Consider the following 23,827-nt stretch of genomic DNA (forward strand, 5'->3'; position numbering starts at 1 on the left):
AATTAAGAGGAAGTTTTGTATAATAAAGCACATTATACAAAATCCACAAAACATATGCACAGGGGCCAGCCCCGTGGCTCAGGCGGTTAGGGCTCCATGTTCCTAACGCCAAAGGCTGCCGGTTCGATTCCCAAATGGGCCAGTGGGCTCTCAACCACAAGGTTGCCGGTTCAACTCCTCAACTCCCGCAAGGGATGGTGGGCTCTGCCCCTGCAACTAAGATTGAACACGGCACCTTGAGCTGAGCTGCCTCCCAAATGCCTCAGTTGGTTGGAGCGCATCCTCTCAACCACAAGGTTGCCAGTTCAACTCCCATAAGGGATGGTGGGCTGTACCCCTTGCAACTAGAAAAACGGCAACTGGACCTGGAGCTGAGTTGCACCCTCCACAACTAAGACTGAAAGGACAACAACTTGACTTGGAAAAAAAGGCCTGGAAGTACACACTGTTCCCCAATAAAGTCCTGTTCCCCTTCCCCAATAAAATAAAATAAAAACATAAAAAAAAAATAAAAGAAGTTATACTTTAGAAAAAGAAAAAAAACCATGCATGTCAATTTTTAAATGTTTTAATATTTCCATAATCGATATGTATTTATTGATATAAATTACATGTAATCTATAATATGTGTAATACCTAAACTGTTAACATAAATATCTATTTATAAAACAGAAGTTCTTTTTTTTTTTAAGCCTAAAATAAATCTCAGCCACTGTCAGAGCTTGCTTTGCATGAAATTTTAGCAGGTGAGGACGAAACGCCCAGATATGTGTTTAAACCTATGTAAATATCTGGCTGTGGGGCTTTACCTCTCCAACTGATGGAACTTGCAGACCAACCATGTAGTTCTGCACGGGTCCTACTGGAATAAAGGATTCAGGCACAGAGTAGGCAGCCTCCAATGTGGCCTTCAGTAGATTGCTCCCTAAGATCTGGGCTGCGGTCAATAATGGCTCCACCACAGATATTTTAACTTGAAGACTGCATTGCTGGAAAAGAATAAAATGATGCAGCATTCTGAAAACGCCAGAGGCCTCTCCTTTTTTGCATATGAATATCATTTGAATATCCTATCGCTGTTCAAGGTAATAGGGTCAAGTTTATTTCCATGCAGAGGATTCAATAACTTTCTCTAGGTCTCATGAGTTAGAGATAGAGCCAAGAAGAGAAAGTTTCCCTAAGCTAGAGCCCTTACCCTCTACCATACTGACGTTAAGTATGTATACAAATACATATAGAAGAGAAATTGGAAGGTTCTACACTGATATGTTAATAGTGGTTGCACATGAGTGAGTGAGATTGGGGTGCTAGTCTATATTTTATGATTATTTTGTAATTTAAATATAGTGCTTTAAAAAAACTTTTAGATTCTTATTAAATATTTGAAAACAATATTCTTTAATATAGTTCTATTTTTCAAATATGAAAAGTATTTTTGGCAGCATGAGTAAGCCCTGGGAATGAATTTTTTAGAAGGGCTGCCAAAGATTTGATGTTAGAGATGTACCCAAGTAGGCAGCCAAGACAGCTAGTGTTTTCTTAAATTAGAGAGGAGACAAGAATTTGTTCATTTTCATTTTATTTCTCAGGAATCAACATTAATAAGAATGATTAATATTGCCCTTAGAGAATTAAGTATCATGCTAATGGGAAATTCCCAAGTTATTTCTCCAATAAAAACTCTGATTTGGCAAATGTGGCATTTTTTAATATGACATATTTTTTCAAGTACATTGAATCTACCCATATATAGATATAGACACATACGAATATATTTTAATACAGGATACAATAAAAAATAGTTTGAAAACGTGTAATGATACGCCAGGCACTTTACTATAGCACTAGGAATATGAAGATGAAGAAGACATGGCCCCTCATCATGGAATTCATATCATAATTCCATGATTTATGATAAATGCTATAATAGGGACCTGTACAAAATGCTCTAGTCCAGGCGCATCAAGGAGGAAGTGGATAATTAATTATTGGGGTAGAGGGAGGAGTAAGAGATGGTGACACCTGAACTAAGTTTTACAAGATGAATAGGAGTTCGGAATCTGCATAAACAGATAAGGAAAGAGAAAATAATTCTGTCCAGAAAACAATTCTGGACAAAAAAAAAAGAGTTGTATGTAACAAGGTACTGAAACAGTCTGGTGTGTTTAGTTCAGGTGTAAGTAATTCGGGATTTTGGAACATAAAGTACAAGGAGGGGCGGGCTGAGAGACGAGATTGAACAAGCGGCCGGCTCCTGTTGTAAAGGCTGCTGCATGCCTCCTAAACAATCTGGCCCTTAAGAGGTAAGCAATGGGTGAACCTATGAACCACGCAGAACTAACCATGGGAAGAGGTGTGATCACATTGACTTTTAAGTTGCTCTGCAAGCAGTGGGAAGGCTGACCTGGAGGAGGCAAGGGCAGTTACAAGGCGACTTCTGATGTCCCAGATGAGAATTACAAGTTAATAAAGAGTAGGAATGAAGCTAAGAAGAAAGAGTCCAAAGGCACTTAAATAGAACAGGCTGAATTTTATGAAAGGCAGATTTGGGATTTGGTTGTAGCCAGGGTCTGAAGGGGCCAGTCATACATGTAATGTAGGTCCTATGTATGTGCTATAATTGCACAAAAGGGTGATGCCTCTAGCCAAAATAACTAAGATAAAAAGAAGAGTAAGTTTGAGGGAGGATACTGAGTTTAGTTTTGGAATGTTAAATTTTAGGTGTCTATGGGATATCATTATAGAGCGAACCAGTGTAGGTGGTTGTAAAGTCTGGAATTCAGGAGAGCGGTCTGGGCTGGAGCTGTTGCATTTGAAGTCTTCAACACTGGTGACTGTTAAAATCATGGATAACCACCCCCTTGGAGTATGAACACAGACTAAGAAGAGAAGGTGGTCAAGAATAAAACTTTCATACTTAAGGGACAAGCAGAAGAGAGAGCAGGAACCTGAGAAGGTACAGTCAGTGAGTAGGAAATCAGAACACCAAAGGGAGGAAAGATTTTAAGAAAGAGGCATTGAAAAATGTGACATCTCTGGTCAATATATCTCTGAGAAGACAAGCAAATGTCCCTAAGGTTTCTAACTTGTATTGATCAAGACAGGGAACATTGGAAGATGAATTGGAATCTCCTTTCCAAGTACAGGTTTATATCGTTTTAGTCTCTGAGTCTTAAGAATAACTAATTTTAAATAAAAAATTAGTGAGAACTCTCAAGCAAATGCAAGTTAACTGTCATAATTTTTTTTCCTTGAGAATGTAAAACAAGTAAACACAGGAATATTATGAGCAAAGATCATGAGGACTGACAACTCATTTGACTGACTTTTTTCATGTATCTAAGGAAAGTCAACAGTACATATAGGCTGTGAGACTGGACCATGGGAGGCAGTCTGAGCTCAGATATATACCTCTTTCCAGCACAAGTCAGATGGAATGACAGAATGATATTGAATAATATCTTTATATCCAACTAAAGGATAATGCTATAATAACCCTGGAAAACAAGAAATGCCATTACTAAACTACACATTTTTAGGGATCTTTGAAAGATAGAAAGCAAATTAAATCAGATCTACAAAAAAACAAAACTAGAAGAAACCAACCACATCTTAAAATAAGAGGACCACAGGGGATGCAGGAGTGGATTGTGGCAGCTCCAAGGTCAGAATCAACAAAACGCAGCAAGGCGTCTACAGCGATGGTCAATCAGGGCACTGCATTCAGAACAGTTGGGTCAGTTGGGCCCTCCTCTCTCCTTCACTTGTGCAAAACAGAAGGCAGCTGCAGGGATCTGCTGAGCTTGAGCACACTTGCACCAGAGTGGCAAACAGGTTTCCAAGAAGCTACTGATCCCCAGGAGGAATGGGAAACACAACCCAGAAGACAACAGCCTGCTTCCCCTCCACCAGGAACCAGAGGCAGGCTACCATGCCAGAAAGTGTTAGGTGCATTCATATACTACTTAATTTAATTCATCCGGATATAGCTCAAGAGACATTTTCATGGTTAAGCCTTCCCTACATCTGCCCCTGGGCAAAGTAACTGATACCTACACTGTGCCCACAGGCCCTGCCCCACCATTTAATCACACTGAGTCAAAATCCATAATAGGTAGATTAGGGACTCCTGAAGTAGGTCTGTGCCTTATTTATCTTTGTTTCCCAGAAGCTAGCACTATGTGTGCCTATATAAAGAAGGTACCTGATAAACTGGACTCAATTAAATTGAACTTTGATATCAGACGGACTTGTTAGACTGAATGGCAGGCTGCAATATTGGGAGTTAAAACTCTGATTACCTTAACACCTGACTGAAGTGGCTCTAAGGGTGAGCCTGGCACAGGGTGCAGTGGGACCATCATTTCAAATGAACTCTCTCCTGCAAAAAGAAGGCCAAGTCAAGCCAAAAAAGGAAGGGTTAGGCAAAAATAAATGTGCTCTTTTCATCAAACTCCTCGAATTCAAGGAGGCTGAGTTTTTTTCATTTCACTGAAGTTAAAATTTTATGAGCCCTGTTATATCTGCTTTTGCGCAAATCACACATCTGACCTTCCACTAAAGGAAGAAGATCCACCACAGCTTGACCAAGCATTAAGGTCTTCTCATCTTTCTGTTTCTTTTCTTTTGGTAAAACTTCAGTCACAGTTACTAGAAAAATCAAAACAAAGAAAATGAGAACACATCTAGCTCAGCCATCAGATAACCAAGGTGCAACAAGCAAAGTATTATCAAAGAAATTTAAGTTAAGAGAAATAACTTGAAACCCAAAAAGGCACCATTATCAGTGACTTCTGGTGGAAAATACCTCAGAGATTTTTTTTCCTGTAACACCTCTGTAATTTAAAATATATATATAATGTTGGCATATTTCTAGAGATCACATGAAACTTACAGATAAATTTAGGGGAAATGACATCTTTGTAAGTTGGTCATTCCTATCTAAGAACATGGTATGCCTTTCCCTTTATTCAACCTCATGTCTCTCAAAAGTACTTTCTTTATAGTTTGTTTGTATCAGGACCCAAATAAGGTCCACATATTGTGATTAGTTGAGGCCTCTTAAGTCTCTGTTACTCTTTAGGTTCCCCTTCCATTTCTTTAGATTTTTCCCATTTTTATTTTTCTAAGAAATTCTCCATTTTATCTAAGTTTTCAAAAGTAATGGCGGAATATTCCTTACGTCTTTTTAAAATTGTGGTAAAATACACATTACATAAAATAACCATTTTAAATGTACAGTCCAGTGGTATTACATATATATTACCACCATCCATCTCCATAACTATTTTCATCTCCTAAAATTGAAACTCTGTACCCACTTAAACAATGACTCCCCATTCTCCCCCACCCCTGGCAATCACAAGCGTACTTTCTCTCCCTATGTATGTGGCTACTCATATACCTCATATAAATGGAATCAGAAAATATTTATCTTTTTGTGATTGGCTTATTTGACTTAGCATAATGTCCTCAAAATTAATCCATGTTGTAACACATGTCAGAATTTCCTTCCTTTTTAAGGCTAAATAATATTCCATTGTATGTATATACCACATTTTGCTTGTCCATCCATCCTTTGATGGACACATGGGTTGTTTCCATGATTTACTTTTTGCGAATAATGCTACTATGAATATGTGTACAAATCTCTCTTTGTGAGCTGCTTTTAATTATTTTGGATATATTGTATTCCCAGAAGTGGAACTGCTAGATCACATGGTAATTCAATTTCTAATTTTTTGAGGAACTACCAGTTTCCATGGTGACTGTACTGTTTTATGGTCCCACCAAAACTGCACAAGGGTTCCAACTTATCCAAATCTTTACCAACACTTGTTTTTTTTTTTTGTTTTTTTTTTGCAGGGGGCACTGCCCACCATCCCTTGCGGGACTCGAGGAATTGAACTGACAACCTTGTGGTTGAGAGCCGGTGCTCCAACCAACTGAGCCATCCGGGAGGCAGCTCAGCTCAAGGTGCCGTGTTCAATCTTAGTTGCAGGGTGCGGAGCCCACCATCCCTTGCAGGACACGAGGACTTGAACCGACAACCTTGTTGAGAGCCCACTGGCCCATGTGGGAATCGAACTGGCAGCCTTCGGAGTTAGGAGCACGGAGCTCTAACCGCCTGAGCCACCGGGCCAGCCCCAACACTTGTTTTTTTGTGTGTGTGTTTTTTTAAAGATTTTATTGGGGAAGGGGAACAGGACTTTATTGGGGAACAGTGTGTACTTCCAGAACTTTTTTCCAAGTCAAGTTGCCCTTTCAATCTTAGTTGTAGAGGGTGCTGTTCAGCTTTCAAGTTGTCCTTTCAGTCTTAGTTGTGGAGGGCGCAGCTCAGCTCCAGGTCCAGTTGCCATTGCTAGTTGCAGGGGGCGCTGCCCACAATCCCTTGTGGGACTCGAGGAATTGAACTGGCAACCTTGTGGTTGAGAGCCCACTGGCCCATGTGGGAATCGAACCAGCAGCCTTCGGAGTTAGGAGCATGCAGTTCTAACTTCCTGAGCCACCGAGCCGGGCCCTTGTTCTGTTTTTTTTTATGGAAGCCATCCTAATGGGTATGAGGTGGTATCTCACTACAGTGCAGGTTGGCATTTCCCTAACAATTAGTGAGTTGAGCATTTTATCAGCCATTTGTAGATCTTTGGAGAAATGTCTATTCAAGTACTTTGCCCATTTTTAAATCAGGTTGTTTGGTTTTGTTGCTGTTGTTGTTGCTGAGTTTTGGATTTCTCTACATATTCTGGATATTAATCCCTTATCAGATAAATTACTGGCAAATACGTTCTCCCATTCTGTGGGTTGCTTTTTTTACTCTGTGAATAGTGTCTTTTGATGCTCAATATTTTATTTTCAGTAAGTCTAATTTCTCGATTTTTTTTCTTTTGTTATCCTGTGCCTTTGGTATCATATCCAAGAAATGTTTGCCAAATCTAATATCATGAAAATTTGTGCTATATTTTCTTCTAAGAGACTTACTGTTTTAGGTTTCACATTTAGGTTTTTGATCCATTTTGAGTTAATTTTTAAAATATGCTGTTAAGTAAGGGTTCAACTTCAGTCTTCTGCATGTGGCTATCCAGTTTTTCTAGCACCATTTGCTGAAAAGACTGTCCTTTCCCTCATTGAATGGTTTCAGCACTCTTGTCAGAAAGGATGGCCATATACGAGAGTTTATTTCTGAGCTCTCTATTCTATTTTATTGTTCTGTATCTCTCGCTTTATGCCAATAGCCCACCATTTTGAATGATGTAGAATTGTAGTAAGTTTTGAAATCAGGAAGTGTAAGACCTCCAACTTTTTCCAGATTGTTTTGGCTATTTGGGGGTCTCTTGAGATTCCATATGAATTTTAGGGTGCGTTTTTCAACAATTTCGGCAAAAAAATGTCATTGACATTTTAATAGGGATTGCATGGAATCTGTATATTTCTTTGGGTAATACTGACATTTTAACAATATTAAGTCTTCTGATCCATGAACATGGGATGTGTTTCCATTTATTTGTGTCTTCTTTAATTTCTTTCAGCAATGTTTCATAGTTTTCCTTGTATAAGTCTTTCAATACTAAATTTCTAAGTATTTTATTCCTTTTGATACTATTGTAAATGGAATTGATGCATTTTATTTTTCAGATTGTTCATTGTTACTATATATAAATGCAATTGATTTTTGTATACTGAATTTGTATCGTGCTACTTCAATGAATTCATTTATTCATACAGTTTTTTCTTGTGGAATCATTAAGGTTTTCTACATATAAAATCATATAATCTGCAAAAGAGATTATTTTGCTTCTGCCTTTCCAATTTGGATACCCTTTATTTCTTTATCTTGCCTATTGCTCTGGCTAGAACTTGTAGTATTATGTTGAAAAGAAGTAGTGAAAGCAAAAATCTGTGTCTTGTTCCTGATCTTAGAGGAAATGCTTTCAGTCTTTTCAATATAATGTTTGCTTTGGGTTTTTCATATGTTGAGGTAATTTCCTTTCATTCCTAGTTTTTTTAGTGTTTTTTGTTGTTTTTTTCCATAAAGAGTGTTAAATTTTGTCAAATGCTTTTCTGCATCAAGTAAGATGGTCATGTGGGACTTTTTTCTTCATTCTGATGATCTGGTGTATTACCTTGATAGAGTCGTATGCTGAAGCATCTTTGCATTCCAAAAATAAATCCTAATTGGTCATAGTGTACAATGCTTTTAATATGCTGCTCAATTTGGTTTGCTAATTTATTTTCTTCGGATTTTTGCAATGATTTTCATAAGAGATACTGGTTTGTAGTTTTCTTGTAGTGTCCTGTTCAGCTCTGGTGTCAGGGTAATGCTGGCCTCATAGAGTGAGTTAGGATATATTCCCTCCTTTTTTGGAAGAGTTGGAGTAGTATTGGTATTAGTTCTTCTTTACGTGTTTGGTAGAATTCACAAGTGAAGTCATCATGTCCAGGACTTTTATTTATTGGGAGATTATTTATTACTGATTCAATCTCCTTATTAGTTATAGGTTTATTGAGATTTCCTTTTTTCATGACTTAGTCTGGTAGTCTTTGCGTTTCTAGGATTTTGTCCATTTCATCTAAGTTACCCAATTTGTTTATGGATAATTGTTCATAGTATTCTCTTACAATATTTTTAATTTCTATAGAATTGGTAGTGATTGTCCCACTTTATGACTTTAGTAATTTGAGTCATCTCCCTTAGTTTAATTAGCTAGAGGTTTGTCAATATTGTTGATCTTTTCAAAGAGCCAGCTTTTGGGTTTATTGATTTTCTCAATTGTTTTCCATTTTGTATTTTATTTATCTGTGCTCTAGTCATTATTATTTTCTTAATTCTTTGGGTTTAGTTTGTTTTTCTTTCTCTACTTCCCTAGGTTGAAAAGTTAGACTATTGATTTAAAATCTTTCTTCTCTCTTAATGTTAGCATTTTTAGCTATAATTTCCCTCTTAGACCACTTTCACTGCATCTCCCAAGTTCTGGCTTTTGTTCCTATTTTATAACTTCCCTCTTCTTTGATCCATTGATTATTTACAAGTGTGTTAATTGCCACAATTTTGTGAATTTTCCAGTTTTCCTTTGTTATTGATTTCTAACTTCATCCCATTGTATCTGTAGAAGACAATTTGTAAGATATCTTTTTAAATATATTGAGACTTAATGTGTAGCCTAATATATGGTCTATCCTGGAAATGTCCCATGTGCACTCGAGAAGAATGTGTATTCTATGGTTGTTGGGTAAAGTGTTCTGCATATGTTCATATTTTCAGTCTATTTCCTCTATATTACTCAGATTAGATAATTTCTGTTGTTTATATTCCAGTTCATTGATTCTTTCCTCCATTCTGCTGTGGAGCCCATTCACCGAGCTTTTCATAGTGGTTAATATATTTTTAGTTCTAAATTTTCTATTAGGTTCTTCTTTATATTTTCTATTTATTTCTGAGACTTTCTATTTCTATTCTGAATATTTCTGCTTTTTTTATTTGTTTCCAGCATGTTTTCAATTGCTTGTTGAAGCAGTTTTATCACGGCTTCTTTAAAATCTTTGTCTAATAAATCTAACATATCTGTCACCTTGGTGTTAACATACTAATTGTCTTTTTAAATTCAGTTTGAGATCTTCTGGTTCTTGGTATGATGAGTGATTTTTTTCAAGTGAAACTGGGCTTTTTGTACTGTTATGAAACACTGATCCTTACTTGAACCTTCTGTTTTACCTGGCTTTTTGGCATCACTCCAACAGTGCGCACCGCCTCATTGCCAGGTGAAGGTAGAAGTCTAGGATCCTTACTTAGCCTCCATTGCTACCTGAGGGGGACAGTTCCTCCTTACTGCTGAGAAAGAATGGAAGTTCTGGTTTCTTACTTGTTCTCCACTGATACCACAGTGAGTACAGACTCGTTACCATGAGGTGATAGTGAAAGACTTGACCCTATACTAGGCTTTGTCTGACACCACCCCACTGGGGAATAGTGGGGCACGCTGTTACTGCCAGATTGGGGCAGAAGTATAGGCTCCCCATGTGGCTTCCACAAAAACCACCTGGTGAGGAAGGGGTCTCATTACCAGAGGGCATAAAAGTCCTGGCTCCCTCCCTAGTTGGTCTTCTCTGACTCCACTGAGTTAGGATGTTAGGGGCACCTAATTTCAGCTTTGTGAGAGTAGAAGTCTAGGTTCCCTCTTCAGCTTGGGTGTGGGTGGGGCTACAATTTCTGTTGGTGGTGTTTCGCTGGAATAGAACAGTTACTAAGTTTTCTGTCTTTCTAGGTCGCCCCTTTCCTGGTCTTTTGGTTAGAGAGAGCAGACTTTTTTGGGCTTTTTGGTTTGCACCCATTAGGGTTTCCAGGTTGCTGGCTTCTTCAGCATCAAGTCTGGAACATATGAGGCAAAAAACAAACAAACAAAAAACCCAAGGACCTCACTACTATGTTATTCCTCAGGTCTCAAGCTTCCTTCTCTCCACCTTTCAGTCTTTCATGTTTGTTTTATATATGATGTCCAAGGTTTGTAGGTATACTTACTGAGAGGAATAGGAAAAAGTATATCTACTCCATCTTCTTGGAGACAGAAGTTCTGTTTTAATCCTTCTTGATTTCTAATGACTGCATTTAAGGTTATACCATAGTCCCCCCCCCCCTTATCCACAGTTTTGCTTTCCACGGTTTCAGTGACCTGAGGTCAACCATGGTCTGAAAACATTAAATGGAAAATTCCAGAGATGAACATTTCATAAGTTTTAAATTTCATGCCATTCTGAGTAGTGTGATGAAATCTCATGCCATCCTGCTCCATCCCACTCGGGATGTGAACCATCCCTTCGTCCGGTCCGGCATACCCATGCTGTATATGCTACCTGCCTGTTAGGCACTTAGTAGCATCACCACAATCAGATTGACTGTCAAGATATCGCAGTGTTTGTGTTCAAGAAACCATTATGTCACATAACTTTATCACAGTATATTCTTATAATTGTTCTATATTATTATTAGTTTTTGCTGTTAGTCTCTTACTGTGCCTAATTTATAAATTAAACTTTATCATAGGTATGTATGTACAGGAGAAAACATTGTACACATAGGGTTCAGTACCATCTGTGGTTTCAGGCATCCACTGGGGGTCTTGGAATGTACCCCTTGCAGATAAGGGCAGACTATTGTATCTCTTTATCTATGTCTCACAAGTTTTGATATTTGGAGTTTACTGTTGATTGATTCTAAATGCTCTGCAGTTTTAATTATGATTTTTTCTTTGTCCCATGAAATATACGTGTGTCTTAAATTTTCCAAATGGATTCATTTTTTTTGCTGTGTTATCGATTTCTAATTTTGTTGATTGCTATATTTTGAACAGAAAACTTTGTCTGTATGCTACTGATTCTTTGGTATATGCAGGACCTGCTTTATGGCCTAGTATGTTGTCAGTTTTTATTACATAAATTTTCTTTGTGTGTTTTAAGAAAATATATATTATTTAATGAATGGCATGAGAGCATGACTACTAATTCTTAGAGAAGACATTTTTTCCTCTACCCAGGGCCTAGACAGATATGATGGTGAATGGATTTTTTTTTTTCTAGTCCATTCCTTTTTTGCGTGAGTTGTGGCTTATGGTGAGAGGGGTGGTTTCAGTCTTACCTCCCCATCTACGGCAGCCCCACGTCTCTGTCCCTGTAAGAGCATTAAAGCCCCCCACCCCAACACACACTAATGGCAGCTATTCACGAGCTCCAGCTTTCAGTTCTTGCTTTGCTTCTGCAACAAAGGGGTTGCCCTTTCTTTCTCATGAGTTTGTTGACACGTTTAAAAGAATGTTCTAGTTCTGCCTTTCCCATCAAACATGCTAGGAAAGAAGGCAATCAGGACACTCTTCTTATTTGGGGTGACTGAGAAACACACAGCAGAAAAGAAAGAAGTAAAATGGAGTGGTCAGAGACTGTGGGTAAGATGAATGCCTCCATGGGTGACCGATTCCCAGCTAGGCCTGAGCTAGGAATCACTCTTCTGGAACAGTGTTTCCCAGGAGTCAGCTGAGACTTCTGTTCCAAGGTGCAGCTCCCCTGGCAATTGTGAATTTACTGGTCTGGGGTGGGGCCTTGAAGACTATTTTCTCCCAGAGCTTCAGTGACTCTATGGAAAGAAAGATTTGGAAAGTATAGCTCTATAATACTGTATAGAATCCCAGGTCCCAGCTCTCTGGGTTTGGGATCTTGAAATCTATGCTTTTTGGCAAGCACCCCACGAGATGTGCCATTAAAAAAAATAATAACAAAAACAAAAAATAAAGAGTATGGGTAAAACAAAAAAAGCCTTAGACTAGTATATAGTGTAGGAACGAAGTATGTCAAAGATAATACTGTATAGTTAGAAACTGTAAAAGCATGGATATAGAAACCATCCATCCACTTATCCATTCATTCATTCAACAAACACTTTTTGAGCCCATGTATGTCCTAAATATTTCTAGGCAGCAGAAATTCTGAAATAAATACTGTAAGATATAGCCCATATTTCCAAACTGCCTCTTCTAGCAAGAGATGCAAATTAATAATTGCTATACAGTACGGTGAGTATACAGAACTACAGATAGGCTTGCCAAGTAAAATACAAGATGCAGATTTTAAGTCCAGTCCGGTGGCTCAGGCGGTTAGAGCTCCATGCTCCTAACTCCAAAGGCTGCCGGTTCGATTCCCACATGGGCCAGTGGGCTCTCAACCACAAGGTTGCCAGTTCAACTCCTCGAGTCCCGCAAGGGATGGTGGGCTCTGCCCCCCCTGCAACTAAGGTTGAACACGGCACCCTGAGCTGAGCTGACTCCTGGATGGCTCAGTTGGTAGGAGCGCGGGCTCTCAACCACAAAGTTGCCAGTTCAATTCCTCGACTCCCTCAAGGGATGGTGGGCTCCGCCCCCTGCAACTAAAATTGAACACGGCACCTGGAGCTGAGCTGCTGCTGAGCTCCCAGATGGCTCAGTTGGTTGGAGCGTGTCCTCTCAACCACAAGGTTGCCGGTTGGAAAGGGATGGTGGGCTGTGCCCCTGCAACTAGCAAGGGCAACTGGACCTGGAGCTGAGCTGCACCCTCCACAACTGAGATTGAAAGGACAACAACTTGACTTGGAAAAAAGGCCTGGAAGTACACACTGTTCCCCAATAAAGTCCTGTTCCCCTTCCCCAATAAAATCTTTAAAAAAGAAAAAAAAATGGGTAAAAGACTTGGACATTTCTCCAAAGAAAATATACAAATTGCCAAAAAGCACATGAATGTTCCCCAATAAAGTCCTGTTCCCCTTCCCCAATAAAATCTTTTTTTTTAAAAAAAGATTGTTTTAAAAAAAAAAAAAGATGCAGATTTTAAAATTTGAATTTCAGATAAACAATGAATAATTTATTAGTATAAGTATATCTCAATTTTGTTAGTTTGTTTTTTGCTAAATCTGGCAACCCCTGCAGGAATACAAAGGAAAACCTCCCAACTCAGCTTAGGAGATAAAGGCTGCAAAGTTCAATCATATGTCAAAAGGCCTTTGATACAAACTGGTTAAAATTAGTAGGCCATGGCAACGGCTGCCAGAGCAGGGAAGACTCAAAGTAGACCATGTTATTTCTTAAGGTTAAGAAAGTAAGGTGTGTCCATCTGTCCTAACAACAGCTACAAAATACCTCAAAATCTCTTCATAACACACTCATATAATTAACATTTTTAGAACCACAAGGACTTACAGAACACAGGTTTGTGAGCGAGGTCATCTAAAGTGATTCCTCCCTCAGGATTTAACTCAAAACTGCTGGTGAAGTTGTATTTTGCAGTTCCTTCTGGAGAAACAGTAATCTTTGCAGAGTCTCCCAGAACCACCTGATTGAATTCTGCACGAATAAAGGTAACTGGAGAATCTCCTTTAAAACATTTCTGTTGACAGAAACATACTAGTTTACAATTATACTCAATGGAGAATTTTCCTACGCATCTGGCAACTCATGTTGACTTGCACTAAATAGCATTTTTCATGTTTTCCTAACAAGCTATACCACACATACAAAAGGGGTCGGTAGAAAGTCTTTAAACAAATCTAGTTGCAGCTAAATGAAACATTGTATTTATTTTTAACCTAATGATTTGGATTTACTTAAAAATATTACTTGGTATCTTTTTAAAATTTTAAGCAGAAAGAGATTTAATGCAAAGAACTAGAAGCTCAAGCAACACTGTATTTAAATGCCATTATGTTGGAGTTTTTAAAAATAAAATGTATTGTGTTTATAAAATCATATTGTGGAACAGTTGGAAAGTGAGAAAAGCACATATGAAAACAAATTACCTGTAATTTCTCTCTAATATGCAAGTACTATTAACATTTTAGAATATATTTCCAGTGTTTTTTTGTGAATACGGAGTACGCCAAAAAAATGTATATACATTTTTAAAAAGGAAAAAACTGTATTACAATTATAATAGTCAATTATGTACCGATAATAAAAGATGAATACAAGTCATGTGTGCACATTTTTTCCGGCACCCCTGGTATATATGTATATACTTATATATACTTTTTTAATGTATACCTTTCAAAGCAAAGTAGAGATCATTTATTACGTCCTGCTTTGGAATGAGCTTTTTGACTTATATCGAACGTTTTTCCATTTCATTGTTCTTGTAATTTTTAATAGTTACATCTTATTATAGTTTTATTATTTAAATTCATCCAATAAAATTAATCACAAAAGGAAGTCTGGAAGAATTCAGATCCTTTTCAGGAAAAAGAAAGTGCTATCTAGGAAAACGAAAATCACCTCTTGGTTTACCTGTTAAATTTAGTCTTTCAATTGCCAGGTATACGCATACAGTAACATGAGTAGCTGATTCTAGACTATCAATGAGGAGCACTGAGAAGGAAGAGCCATTGCTATGTAAAGCCAGCAGATTTGGTGGTACAGGATGATGCGACAGCCCATTCCTCCTGCTGGTGCTCCCAACACATCATGCCCCCACCCACAGGTAGATGTTTGACAGGGAGACCTGAGCTCAGCAAACATATTTTCAAGAAGTATGAATAAACTAGGGATTTCTCAGCTTTCCAAAATAACTTTACCAAGTCATATCCATCTGTCACAGTGATCTGCACAGGTTTGCCTGTTGGTGAGGCCTGCTCCATATTGGCACTTGGGCAAAGTCCGTCTGGTCTTCTTTGGTCTCTGTAAACATAATGAATGAGCCTGTCCACTCATGTACCATAGCTGCACAAGGACTCACATTACATCATAACCAATACCAGCGGAGAACTGGGGAAATGCAATAGTCCAGCTCTGTTATGTGCCCTGTCCAAACTCTGCTGCTAGACAGGCAGGGTTTTAGGGAGCTGGTCACGAGGATGATACCACTCGTAGTGCTAAAAAGATCATTACACATGTAACTAACCCAGTAAGCACAAATTATCACGAGACAAAGAGGATAGAAATGTCATTCCCCAAAATCCCATTCCCCACATCCTTCATAGTGTTCTTTGGTAGCTTTGTTTGTTTGTTTTTATTTTTTGTGTGTATGCAAAGCTCCACTCAAGGATTATTTAATCTCCCAGTTAAGAAACAGACACAAAGAATAGTTTAGTCCACTGGAAAAAAGTCCTGACATATGTCTTATTTAGTCAAAGATATTTTCTAACTATTTTACAACACTAAGGACACAATTTCAAAAATAAATTGGATAGGGGTGGCCGGTTATCTCAGTTTGTTAGAGCGTGGTGCTGATAATACCAAGGTTTGATCCCCGCTGGGGCCACTGTGAGCTGCACCCTGCTTTAAAAAAAAAAATGTGGTTATAAAAATAAATAAATTGGATATGTTTTTAAAAAGGATCATGTTTTCTGACTCAATTCAAAGTAGAACTTAATGCAATTCAAACATTTACTTAGGACATACTATGCTAAACGTGTCTAGGAGTGGTGGTATAAAAAAGGAGGTATCTTGCTGCCCCCAGATTGTATAATTATATCGCCTCTTCCCAAATACCCCCTCATTTTCCCAGTCACCTGAAAGTCTCAGATCACTTGGTCAACACCAGATCTCTAGACTCATTCAGGCCCAAGTGGCCCTGACAACTTTTTTATCAAGTTTACATTTGAAATGACTTTTTGCAGTAGTTTCCTTCCTTCCTTTCCAATAGTACCACGTGAATTAGACCTTCACTAGCTTGACCCTAGACAAATGCCTAACTTCTCTGAGACTCAGTTTCACCTTCTGTAAAATGGACAAGAAAACTTCTGACCTGTTTCACATTTGTTGTGAATATCCACTGATAAAAACTGCAACTTTAAGCAAACATCATCAGTCTAGAGGGTCTACAGGAGGCGCTAGGGTTTATGAAAGTTCTATGTAATCACGCGAATTCTTCTGTGTTTATAATAAAGCTCTATGATTCTAAATTCTCCTTCCCTTAATATCCTTTTCCCTTCTATAAATACTCCTCCATCTTGGCTTGCAGGCCAGTGTGCAAGTGACTTGCCACGTCTGCATGCACTGGTTTGTAACCCTTCCCCCCACCCCTGACCCCCACCCCCAAATAAATCCTTTCTGGTGACAAAACACCATTATTTTTCAGTCAACACCACTAAAATAGCAAAACTGCATAACCAATGAAGCAAAGCACAAATGGTATTATTAATATGTACTGCTTTTCGTGAATGCTCAATAACCCCCTTAAAGACAAGTAATTTGTCATTCACATTTACAGCCTCTGAGGGCCTGGCACCACGCCTTGTCTGCAAGAGGCGTAAGAGGCATAACTACAAGGTATGGTCAGGGCAGTCAGGCGGGGGATCCTGCTGCCCCCAACAAGGCACGCACTTCTTATCATCTGCTCAGCAGCTATAGGGTAAGAGTCAAATCAGAAATAGTTTAGATGAAGAAGACGATGGGGTGAGGTGTGGTCTGGGCTCAGTCTGTGCTTACAGCGGGGGCTGTCTGGCTTTGACTGGGAGGCCTGGGTGGGCGGGAGCGACGGCACCTAGCGGGGTGGTGGCGTTTAGTTGTGTAGGGAGTGCAGCCGTGCAGGTGTGCGTCTGCGCGGTTCAGCCAGGCCGTAGCTTAGGGAGCAGAGATTGAGGTAACGGGGTGTGGCTGCAGGGCTGGGTAGGGGGCCGGGAAGATAGGGTTTTCTGAGAGACAGCTGTCTTACCTGCGACAGCCGCAGAGATGTTTTCGCAACTATAGCAACCAATTACCTCTCGCGAGAACTTAGTTTCTGCAATCACCACAAGTTTATCCCAAGACTCGCGATGACGTTTTGGGCGAAGACTAGGAGCGGCCCGCAAGGTGAGCGTCTGCGCCTGCGCTCCGGGAACGGTAGCGTGGGCGCGGCAGCTTTCCTGCCTGAGGTTACTCCTGTTTCCGCGGGTGGCACAAGTTTTGGTTAAGTGCCAAGTTTTCCACCTTTACGTTTTGCTTTATCGACCCTTTTCTTTAAATGTCCTTCCATAAATAAGAGGAGAAAAACCAAAAAGAAATTCATATAAAGATAAAATAAAGCCTTTATTAAACGGGTTTGAAAACAGATCGCTTAAATCTTTCTCCATGAAAAATTCAGATAAGAGTATTTTAAAAGTGAGCCTGATTCACACACTGTTGGTGAGATGGCAAAACAATGCTGCTTCCGGTGCCCAATATTTATATAATAAACAGACTTGTAGTAAATGATGTTAATGAAAAATGTGAATACATTTGAAATTCAGCATTAGAGTTGGAATAGCAAAATACAATTGCAAAAACCTGGAAACAAACCAAGTGCCCATCAATGGAAAAGTGGGTGAAAAAATCTGATAGATATTCACAAAATAGCATATTTCAAAATAGTCAAAATGAATGAACTACAGCTACTCAGAACATGGAGGAATCTTAGCAGTATGCATACTCAACAATGTTGTATATTAAAAGCCAGCCTGAATGGGCTCCCACTGGCCAAATAGGAGACAACTAGAGCATCAAAATAAAGTGATAATAATGAATGACACGCCGTTGAATAAAATAGGAATACACAAGTTCACGGAAATTAAATGCAATATGTATTCCTGTACAGCATTTTGGAGCAGAAAGGAAAGGAGACATTGTTGAGACAGGGAAATTTGAATGGGCTTTGTGGACTAGGTGGTAGTACTGTACCAACATTTATTTCTTGATGTGTAAGGATGCTTGCTGTTATGTAGGAAAGTCACCCTGTTTGGGGGAAAATATGCACTGGAGTGATTAAGAGTGATGGGGCATCATGTCTGCAGTTTGCTCTTTCAAACCTCAAAAGGTTCAGGAAAAGACTAATAACAAGAGTGATATACACTACACATGCACACACATACAGTTGAGTAATGAAGCAATAAAATGTTTACTACTCAAAAATCTTGGTGAAGAGGACTTGGGAGTTCTTTGCTCTGTTTTGGCAACTTTTCTATATAGTCAAAATTATTTTAAAACAGAATTTTAAACTATATGTACATACGTACATACTGCTCTCCATGAAAACTCCATTCTGAAGATAGTTACTAGAGCCAAATTTTAAAAATGAGTTTTATTTCTGCTAATAAACATATTGTGAATGAAAAAGGGGCCACATACTAAACCTGACAAGCTCAGGGGTGGACTGCATGGTGGGCCTGACAAACTCAGAGACAGAAAGTAAGGATGGTCTGAACATAAAAATTCCTAACTAAAAGCAAGTCATGGTGGGTAGTCATGTCCTAGGCCTGTAGCTTCCTTAATAAAAGTTTGGCTTTACCTTAAGTGAGCCTGTCAATTGTCTTTTTGCATCTAAGACAACATACCTTTCAAATGTCTGAGTAATCTTTTCCAGACCCCGGGGCACAACCGCAGCTCCAGAACAGAGAGACCACAGAAACCCTCATTGTTATCTTGTTCCCCACACACCATCTGTACGTACTGTAAATGTTAATAACTGTCCTCTACCCACCCATGTACAAAAAATGTCTCTCCCTTTTACTTTTTATCCAATCCCAGATTTCCCCGCTTTGCTTTCTCCCACCCCCTTAATCTACAACCAATGGATTTCATGTAACCCTCCTTACATCTCTTCCTTTTATCTTAATGTATAAAATAAGCCGCTAAACTTCCATTCTTTGGAGCATTTTTTCAATCCGTTGAGATTTTGGTTCCTGGCCATTGTCGTCAGTTTGGCTCAAATAAACTCATAAAAATTCTCTATAGGTTTGGACATTTCTTACCTCACCAATATTAATATTATAAAAATTAAGAAAAAAGATTTAAAACAAAATTGCAATGTTATAAGTAATAAAATGTTCTCAAAATAAAACTATGGAACTATTCAGGACAGCATTTCTCTCTGGATTTTTTTTCCAAAGTGAGGGCTGTGAGTGAATTTGCACCGAGATAGCCATCTTACCTTGAGTACAATATACTTTTTCTACATAATAAACTAGGATTAGGACCAAGTCTTTGCTAGGAACAGTTCTCATGATCTTGGTCTATTTCACATTTTGTTTCAAGGCCTCAGCAAACAAGGGTAAGTAACAGGTGTCACTTTTTTCAACATAATTAATCCTCATTAAACTGTAGGATACCTGAAAGCAAAACCGTGTTCAAATTCTTTTATTCTCCTAGAGTGCTTAGTAGTAACCACTCTGAAATTCCTATAGTCCTTATGAGGACATGCATTCAAATGTTTTTTGACTGATTTAAAACATCAACTTGCATATGGAAAACATAGAAAAGGCCCTCTTGAGTGCTATAGAAAACACAATGGTACTGAGAATCGGAATTAAATCATCTACATATACAAACCAATTGTGGGGGAAAGAAACTATAAAATCTAATAAAATTTAAATTTCTTAGTTTGGGTTTCCAAGACCTCTGCTAAATGACATACTATCTCAACAAACTTCTTTTTCATTACTCCAAGACTTGTTTCTAATTAGCTAATCTGTTATTTCCAAAGCCAGTTTATTTCTGACAACGTCAAATAATACAAATGTATTGTTCATCCTCAAATTGATCTACAGATTCAAAGCATTCACCATCAACATCCCAGATGGCTCTTTTGCAGAAATTGGTAAGCTGATTCTAAAATTAATATAGAAATGCAAAGGACCCAAAATAGCCAACACAATCTTGAAAAAGAACAGTTGAAGGACTCACATTAACCAGTTTCTAACTTATTACAAAGCAACTATTATCAAGTGATAAAGTATACTAATCAAGAAGGCATAAGGATAGATATATAGAAAAATGGAGTAGAATTGAGAGTTCAGAAATAAATATACTTACTCGTATGGTCGATTTTTGACAAGCGTGCCAAGACAATTCAATGTGGAAATTTTCAACAAATAATGCTGGGACAACTGGATATACAAATGCAAAAGAAAGAAGTGGAACACCTACCTACCTCACACCATATATAAAAATTAAAATGTCAAAGACCTAAATGTGAGAGCCAAAACTATATAAAAGGTTTAGAAGAAAACACAGGGGTAAATCGTCATGAGCTTGCATTATTGGGCAATGGTTTCTTAGACATGACCCCAAAAGCACAAACAACCAAAAAAAAAAGAGAGGGAAATTGGATTTCATCAAAATTAAGAGTTTTGTGCATCAAAGGATACCATCAAGAAAGTTAAGACAACTCACAGAATGGGAGAAAATATTTGTAAATCTGTATTGTGTGCGTGTATATAATTTATTGTATATTATGTTGTTTTTTTAAGATTAAAAAACCTTTCTGGCTGGGAGAGACAACCCTCTCTGAGTAGCCAATTCTTAGAGATAGCAAAGGCCCAGCCAGGAGCCCACCTTTGATATGCAAACTAACAATCCAGAACCATACCTCCTGTATTTGGCCCTGCACCCCAGGAGGCAAGATTTCTCTGACTTATTTCTCTGACAGGTACCAGGCAATTATTATAACAATCACTCCAAATTATTCAAACTAGCCAATCCTAAACTGCTTCTGTACCCTGCCTTGCCTTTCCCTCAGAAACCCCAATAAAGGCCATGGCCTAAACACTCCCCCCAGCCTCCTGTCTTCTAGCTCTTGACCACATGGCCCTGTGTGTGCAGTGCCTCCTCTCTCTAGGACATTTGAGTATAACGAATTTTTTCCTGAGCCTCTATTGTCTCCTTTTGTGGCCACACCTGACTGTAAACGAAAATTAATTTTAGACCGTAGTAAGAATAAAAAGCATTTATTTGAGCAAAAGGAGCTGCAGCCTGGAGACACAGATTGAAGTAGCAACGTAAATTGTGTTCCACCAAGACAAAGGGGAGGCCGCCTTTTATAGCAAAAGGTCCCACCCAGGATTTTATGTAAATGAGGTATCCAAATTGTGCAGTTTTGATTGGATGGGGCAGGTCTCATCCCTTGGTTAAAAAAAACAAAACCAAGGTTTCCCTGCAGTCTGACTCACACGGTGTAAACAGGCAGGTCATAGGGCGGGAAGCCGAGAGTTCAGTATGAGGTTCTTTCAGGTATACATAGTACAGGAGGGGTCCCTATCAGTAAATGGCTGGACTCTTAGTAGTCATAGAATTTAGGCCCTCTGTTGACCATGCGGAGTCTATCTCAGCAAACAAATTTCTTCTCAGGGTTCACATCACATCAAATGAATCTTCTTGGGGTCCACATGACTGGTCATATCATTAAAAAAATACAAAACAAAATCCTATCTAATAAGGGTCTACTATCTAGAATACATAAAGAACCCTCACAACTCAACAATAAAGACAAATAACCCAATTTAAAAATGGGCAAAGTATTTGAATAGACATTTTTCCAAAAAACAGATACGTGAATTGTCAATCGGCACAAGAACATAAGCTCATTAGTCATTAGGAAAATGCAAGTCAAAACCACAGTGAGATGCCCCTTCACATCCACTAGGATGGCTATAATTAAACAGATATGATAGTGTTGGTGAGGATGAGGAGGAATTAGAAACCTCACCCACTGGTGGGAGGATTGTAAAATGGTGTCACTGCTTTGGAAAACAGTCTGGCAGATCCTCAAAAAGCTCAACATCAAGATATTATATGATCCTGCAATTCCTAGCGCCATAGCAAAGAGAATTGAAAATGTGCCCACACAAACATTTTTCCATGAATGTTTATAGCAACATTATTCATAATAGACAAAAGGTGAAAACAACCCAAATGCCCATCAATTGATGAGTCGATAAATGAAATATATATCCATACAACGGCTTATTCAGCCATAAAAACGAATGAAGCATTGATTCATGCTACAACAGATGAACCTTAAAAACAGTATGCTAATTGAAAGAAGCCAGATACAAAGGGCCGCATGTTATATTTCATTCTAATGAAAAGCCCAAAATAGTCAAATCCATAGACACAGAAAGTAGATTAGTGACTGCCAGGGCCTGGGCAGAAGGAGGGGGAATGAGGAATGACTGCTAATGGGTATAAGGTTTCTTTTTGGGTGATGAAATGTTCAAAAGCTTATTGTGCTGATAGCTGTACAAATTCATAATTATGCTAAAAGCCACTGAATTGTATACTTTAAAAGGGTAAATGGTATATGAATTATATCTCAAGTTTTTAAAAGGTTAAAAATATAGTGCTCATATCTTTTCTTTAATACCCTACCCTCCTTTCTCATCTTTACCAAATCCCATCACTGTTATAAACTTTTTCAAAAACTAGATCAAAACTGAACTTTTTCAATGAAACTTTTTAAAGTAATTACATCTATCTTAGCCCATTATCCTTCTACCCATGTATCCTGCTTTTGCCTTGTATTACAATTGTACAGAAGTCTATCTAAGAGTAAAGTTGTGTCTTACACCACCTGTATGCTCCTTGGTACTTACACAAATGTGCACTGAATTATACTTGATATTTACTATTCTTCCCCAGTTTTTAGCACATTCACCAAATCTATATTAAATATTTGCTTTATATGTAACTTTACTAACAATCGTCACCCCAATAAACTTTAATTCAAAAGAAAATTACGTATATATACATATATATATATATATATATATATATATATATATATATATATATGCGCATGCTTTGTGCCAGGGAACTCAGCACAAAGAACTAATAGGGTTCTTATCCTCAACAGAATTTATAATCTAATATTTACAATTTCTTTGCTTAGAACCCCCACTAGATTATAAATTTCCTTCCTTTGTATTTTCCCTACCTATTATAATGCTCAACACAATCAATAAGTGTTTGCTCAGTACTGGGGATAAACCTGTATTTTTTTTTAAAGACTTTTATTAAAATACAGCTAACATACAATATTATATTAGTTTCAGGTGTACACCATAGTTATTCAAGAAACCTGTTTTTAAATCACCATGCTGTACCACTGAGCTCCTGAACTACTTCTCCAAAGAGCTAGCATTCATTCTGCCAGGGAGATGCTTTAAGCCTCATCTGCTCATTAATTGAGCACTTCTTATGTGTCCAATTTCACTTTCTGGAGTCACGAATAAATTGCACCTAATTTTAAAATCTTTCATAAATCAAGAGCCAATAAAGAGCTTTAGGGGGTGTTAGTACACATAAAAGTAGACTATGTATGTTAGAAACATAAACATCTAATCCCTTTTTTCAAAGTTGCTATAGGCAATACTAATCTATTTTCTATGTGGGAAGATTAGTGTTTATGAATACAGAATACCAATTTATGTGACATAAGATGTAAATTATTCTTCTAGGTTAAAAGAGCTGAATTTTTTTTTTAAGTAATATAGCTTTGATATACCACCAACTACAACCGTCCAATGGACCTAGTAGGACTTTCGAAGGCAGAGTTTTCAGTAACCATTTTTAAAATTCAATATTATTACACAGAA

General features: G+C 38.1%; 1 protein-coding gene across 3 annotated transcripts in view; it reads right to left on the minus strand.

Annotated features, from left to right (window-relative positions):
- The window catches only part of CFAP70 (cilia and flagella associated protein 70), a 68,885-nt gene extending 51,628 nt beyond the window's left edge, over positions 1 to 17,257 (minus strand). For 2 of the 3 annotated variants that reach the window (XM_019746009.3, XM_019746008.3), the window contains exons 1-6: positions 17,158 to 17,257; positions 15,077 to 15,179; positions 13,710 to 13,896; positions 4,552 to 4,650; positions 4,302 to 4,381; positions 810 to 989 (exon numbers count right to left, since the gene is read on the minus strand). In XM_019746009.3, coding sequence (XP_019601568.2) covers positions 810 to 989; positions 4,302 to 4,381; positions 4,552 to 4,650; positions 13,710 to 13,896; positions 15,077 to 15,139 — 609 coding nt within the window. In that variant the 5' untranslated portion in view covers positions 15,140 to 15,179; positions 17,158 to 17,257. Of the gene's footprint in view, positions 1 to 809; positions 990 to 4,301; positions 4,382 to 4,551; positions 4,651 to 13,709; positions 13,897 to 15,076; positions 15,180 to 17,157 lie in introns of those variants that run through there. The other variant, XM_074339577.2, reaches the window with a different exon arrangement.
- Positions 17,258 to 23,827: the final 6,570 nt, after the last annotated feature.

The sequence above is a fragment of the Rhinolophus sinicus genome, chromosome 15, assembly GCF_057876585.1.
Source record: "Rhinolophus sinicus isolate RSI-liver-muscle chromosome 15, RSI-T2T, whole genome shotgun sequence".
Taxonomy (NCBI): domain Eukaryota; kingdom Metazoa; phylum Chordata; class Mammalia; order Chiroptera; family Rhinolophidae; genus Rhinolophus; species Rhinolophus sinicus.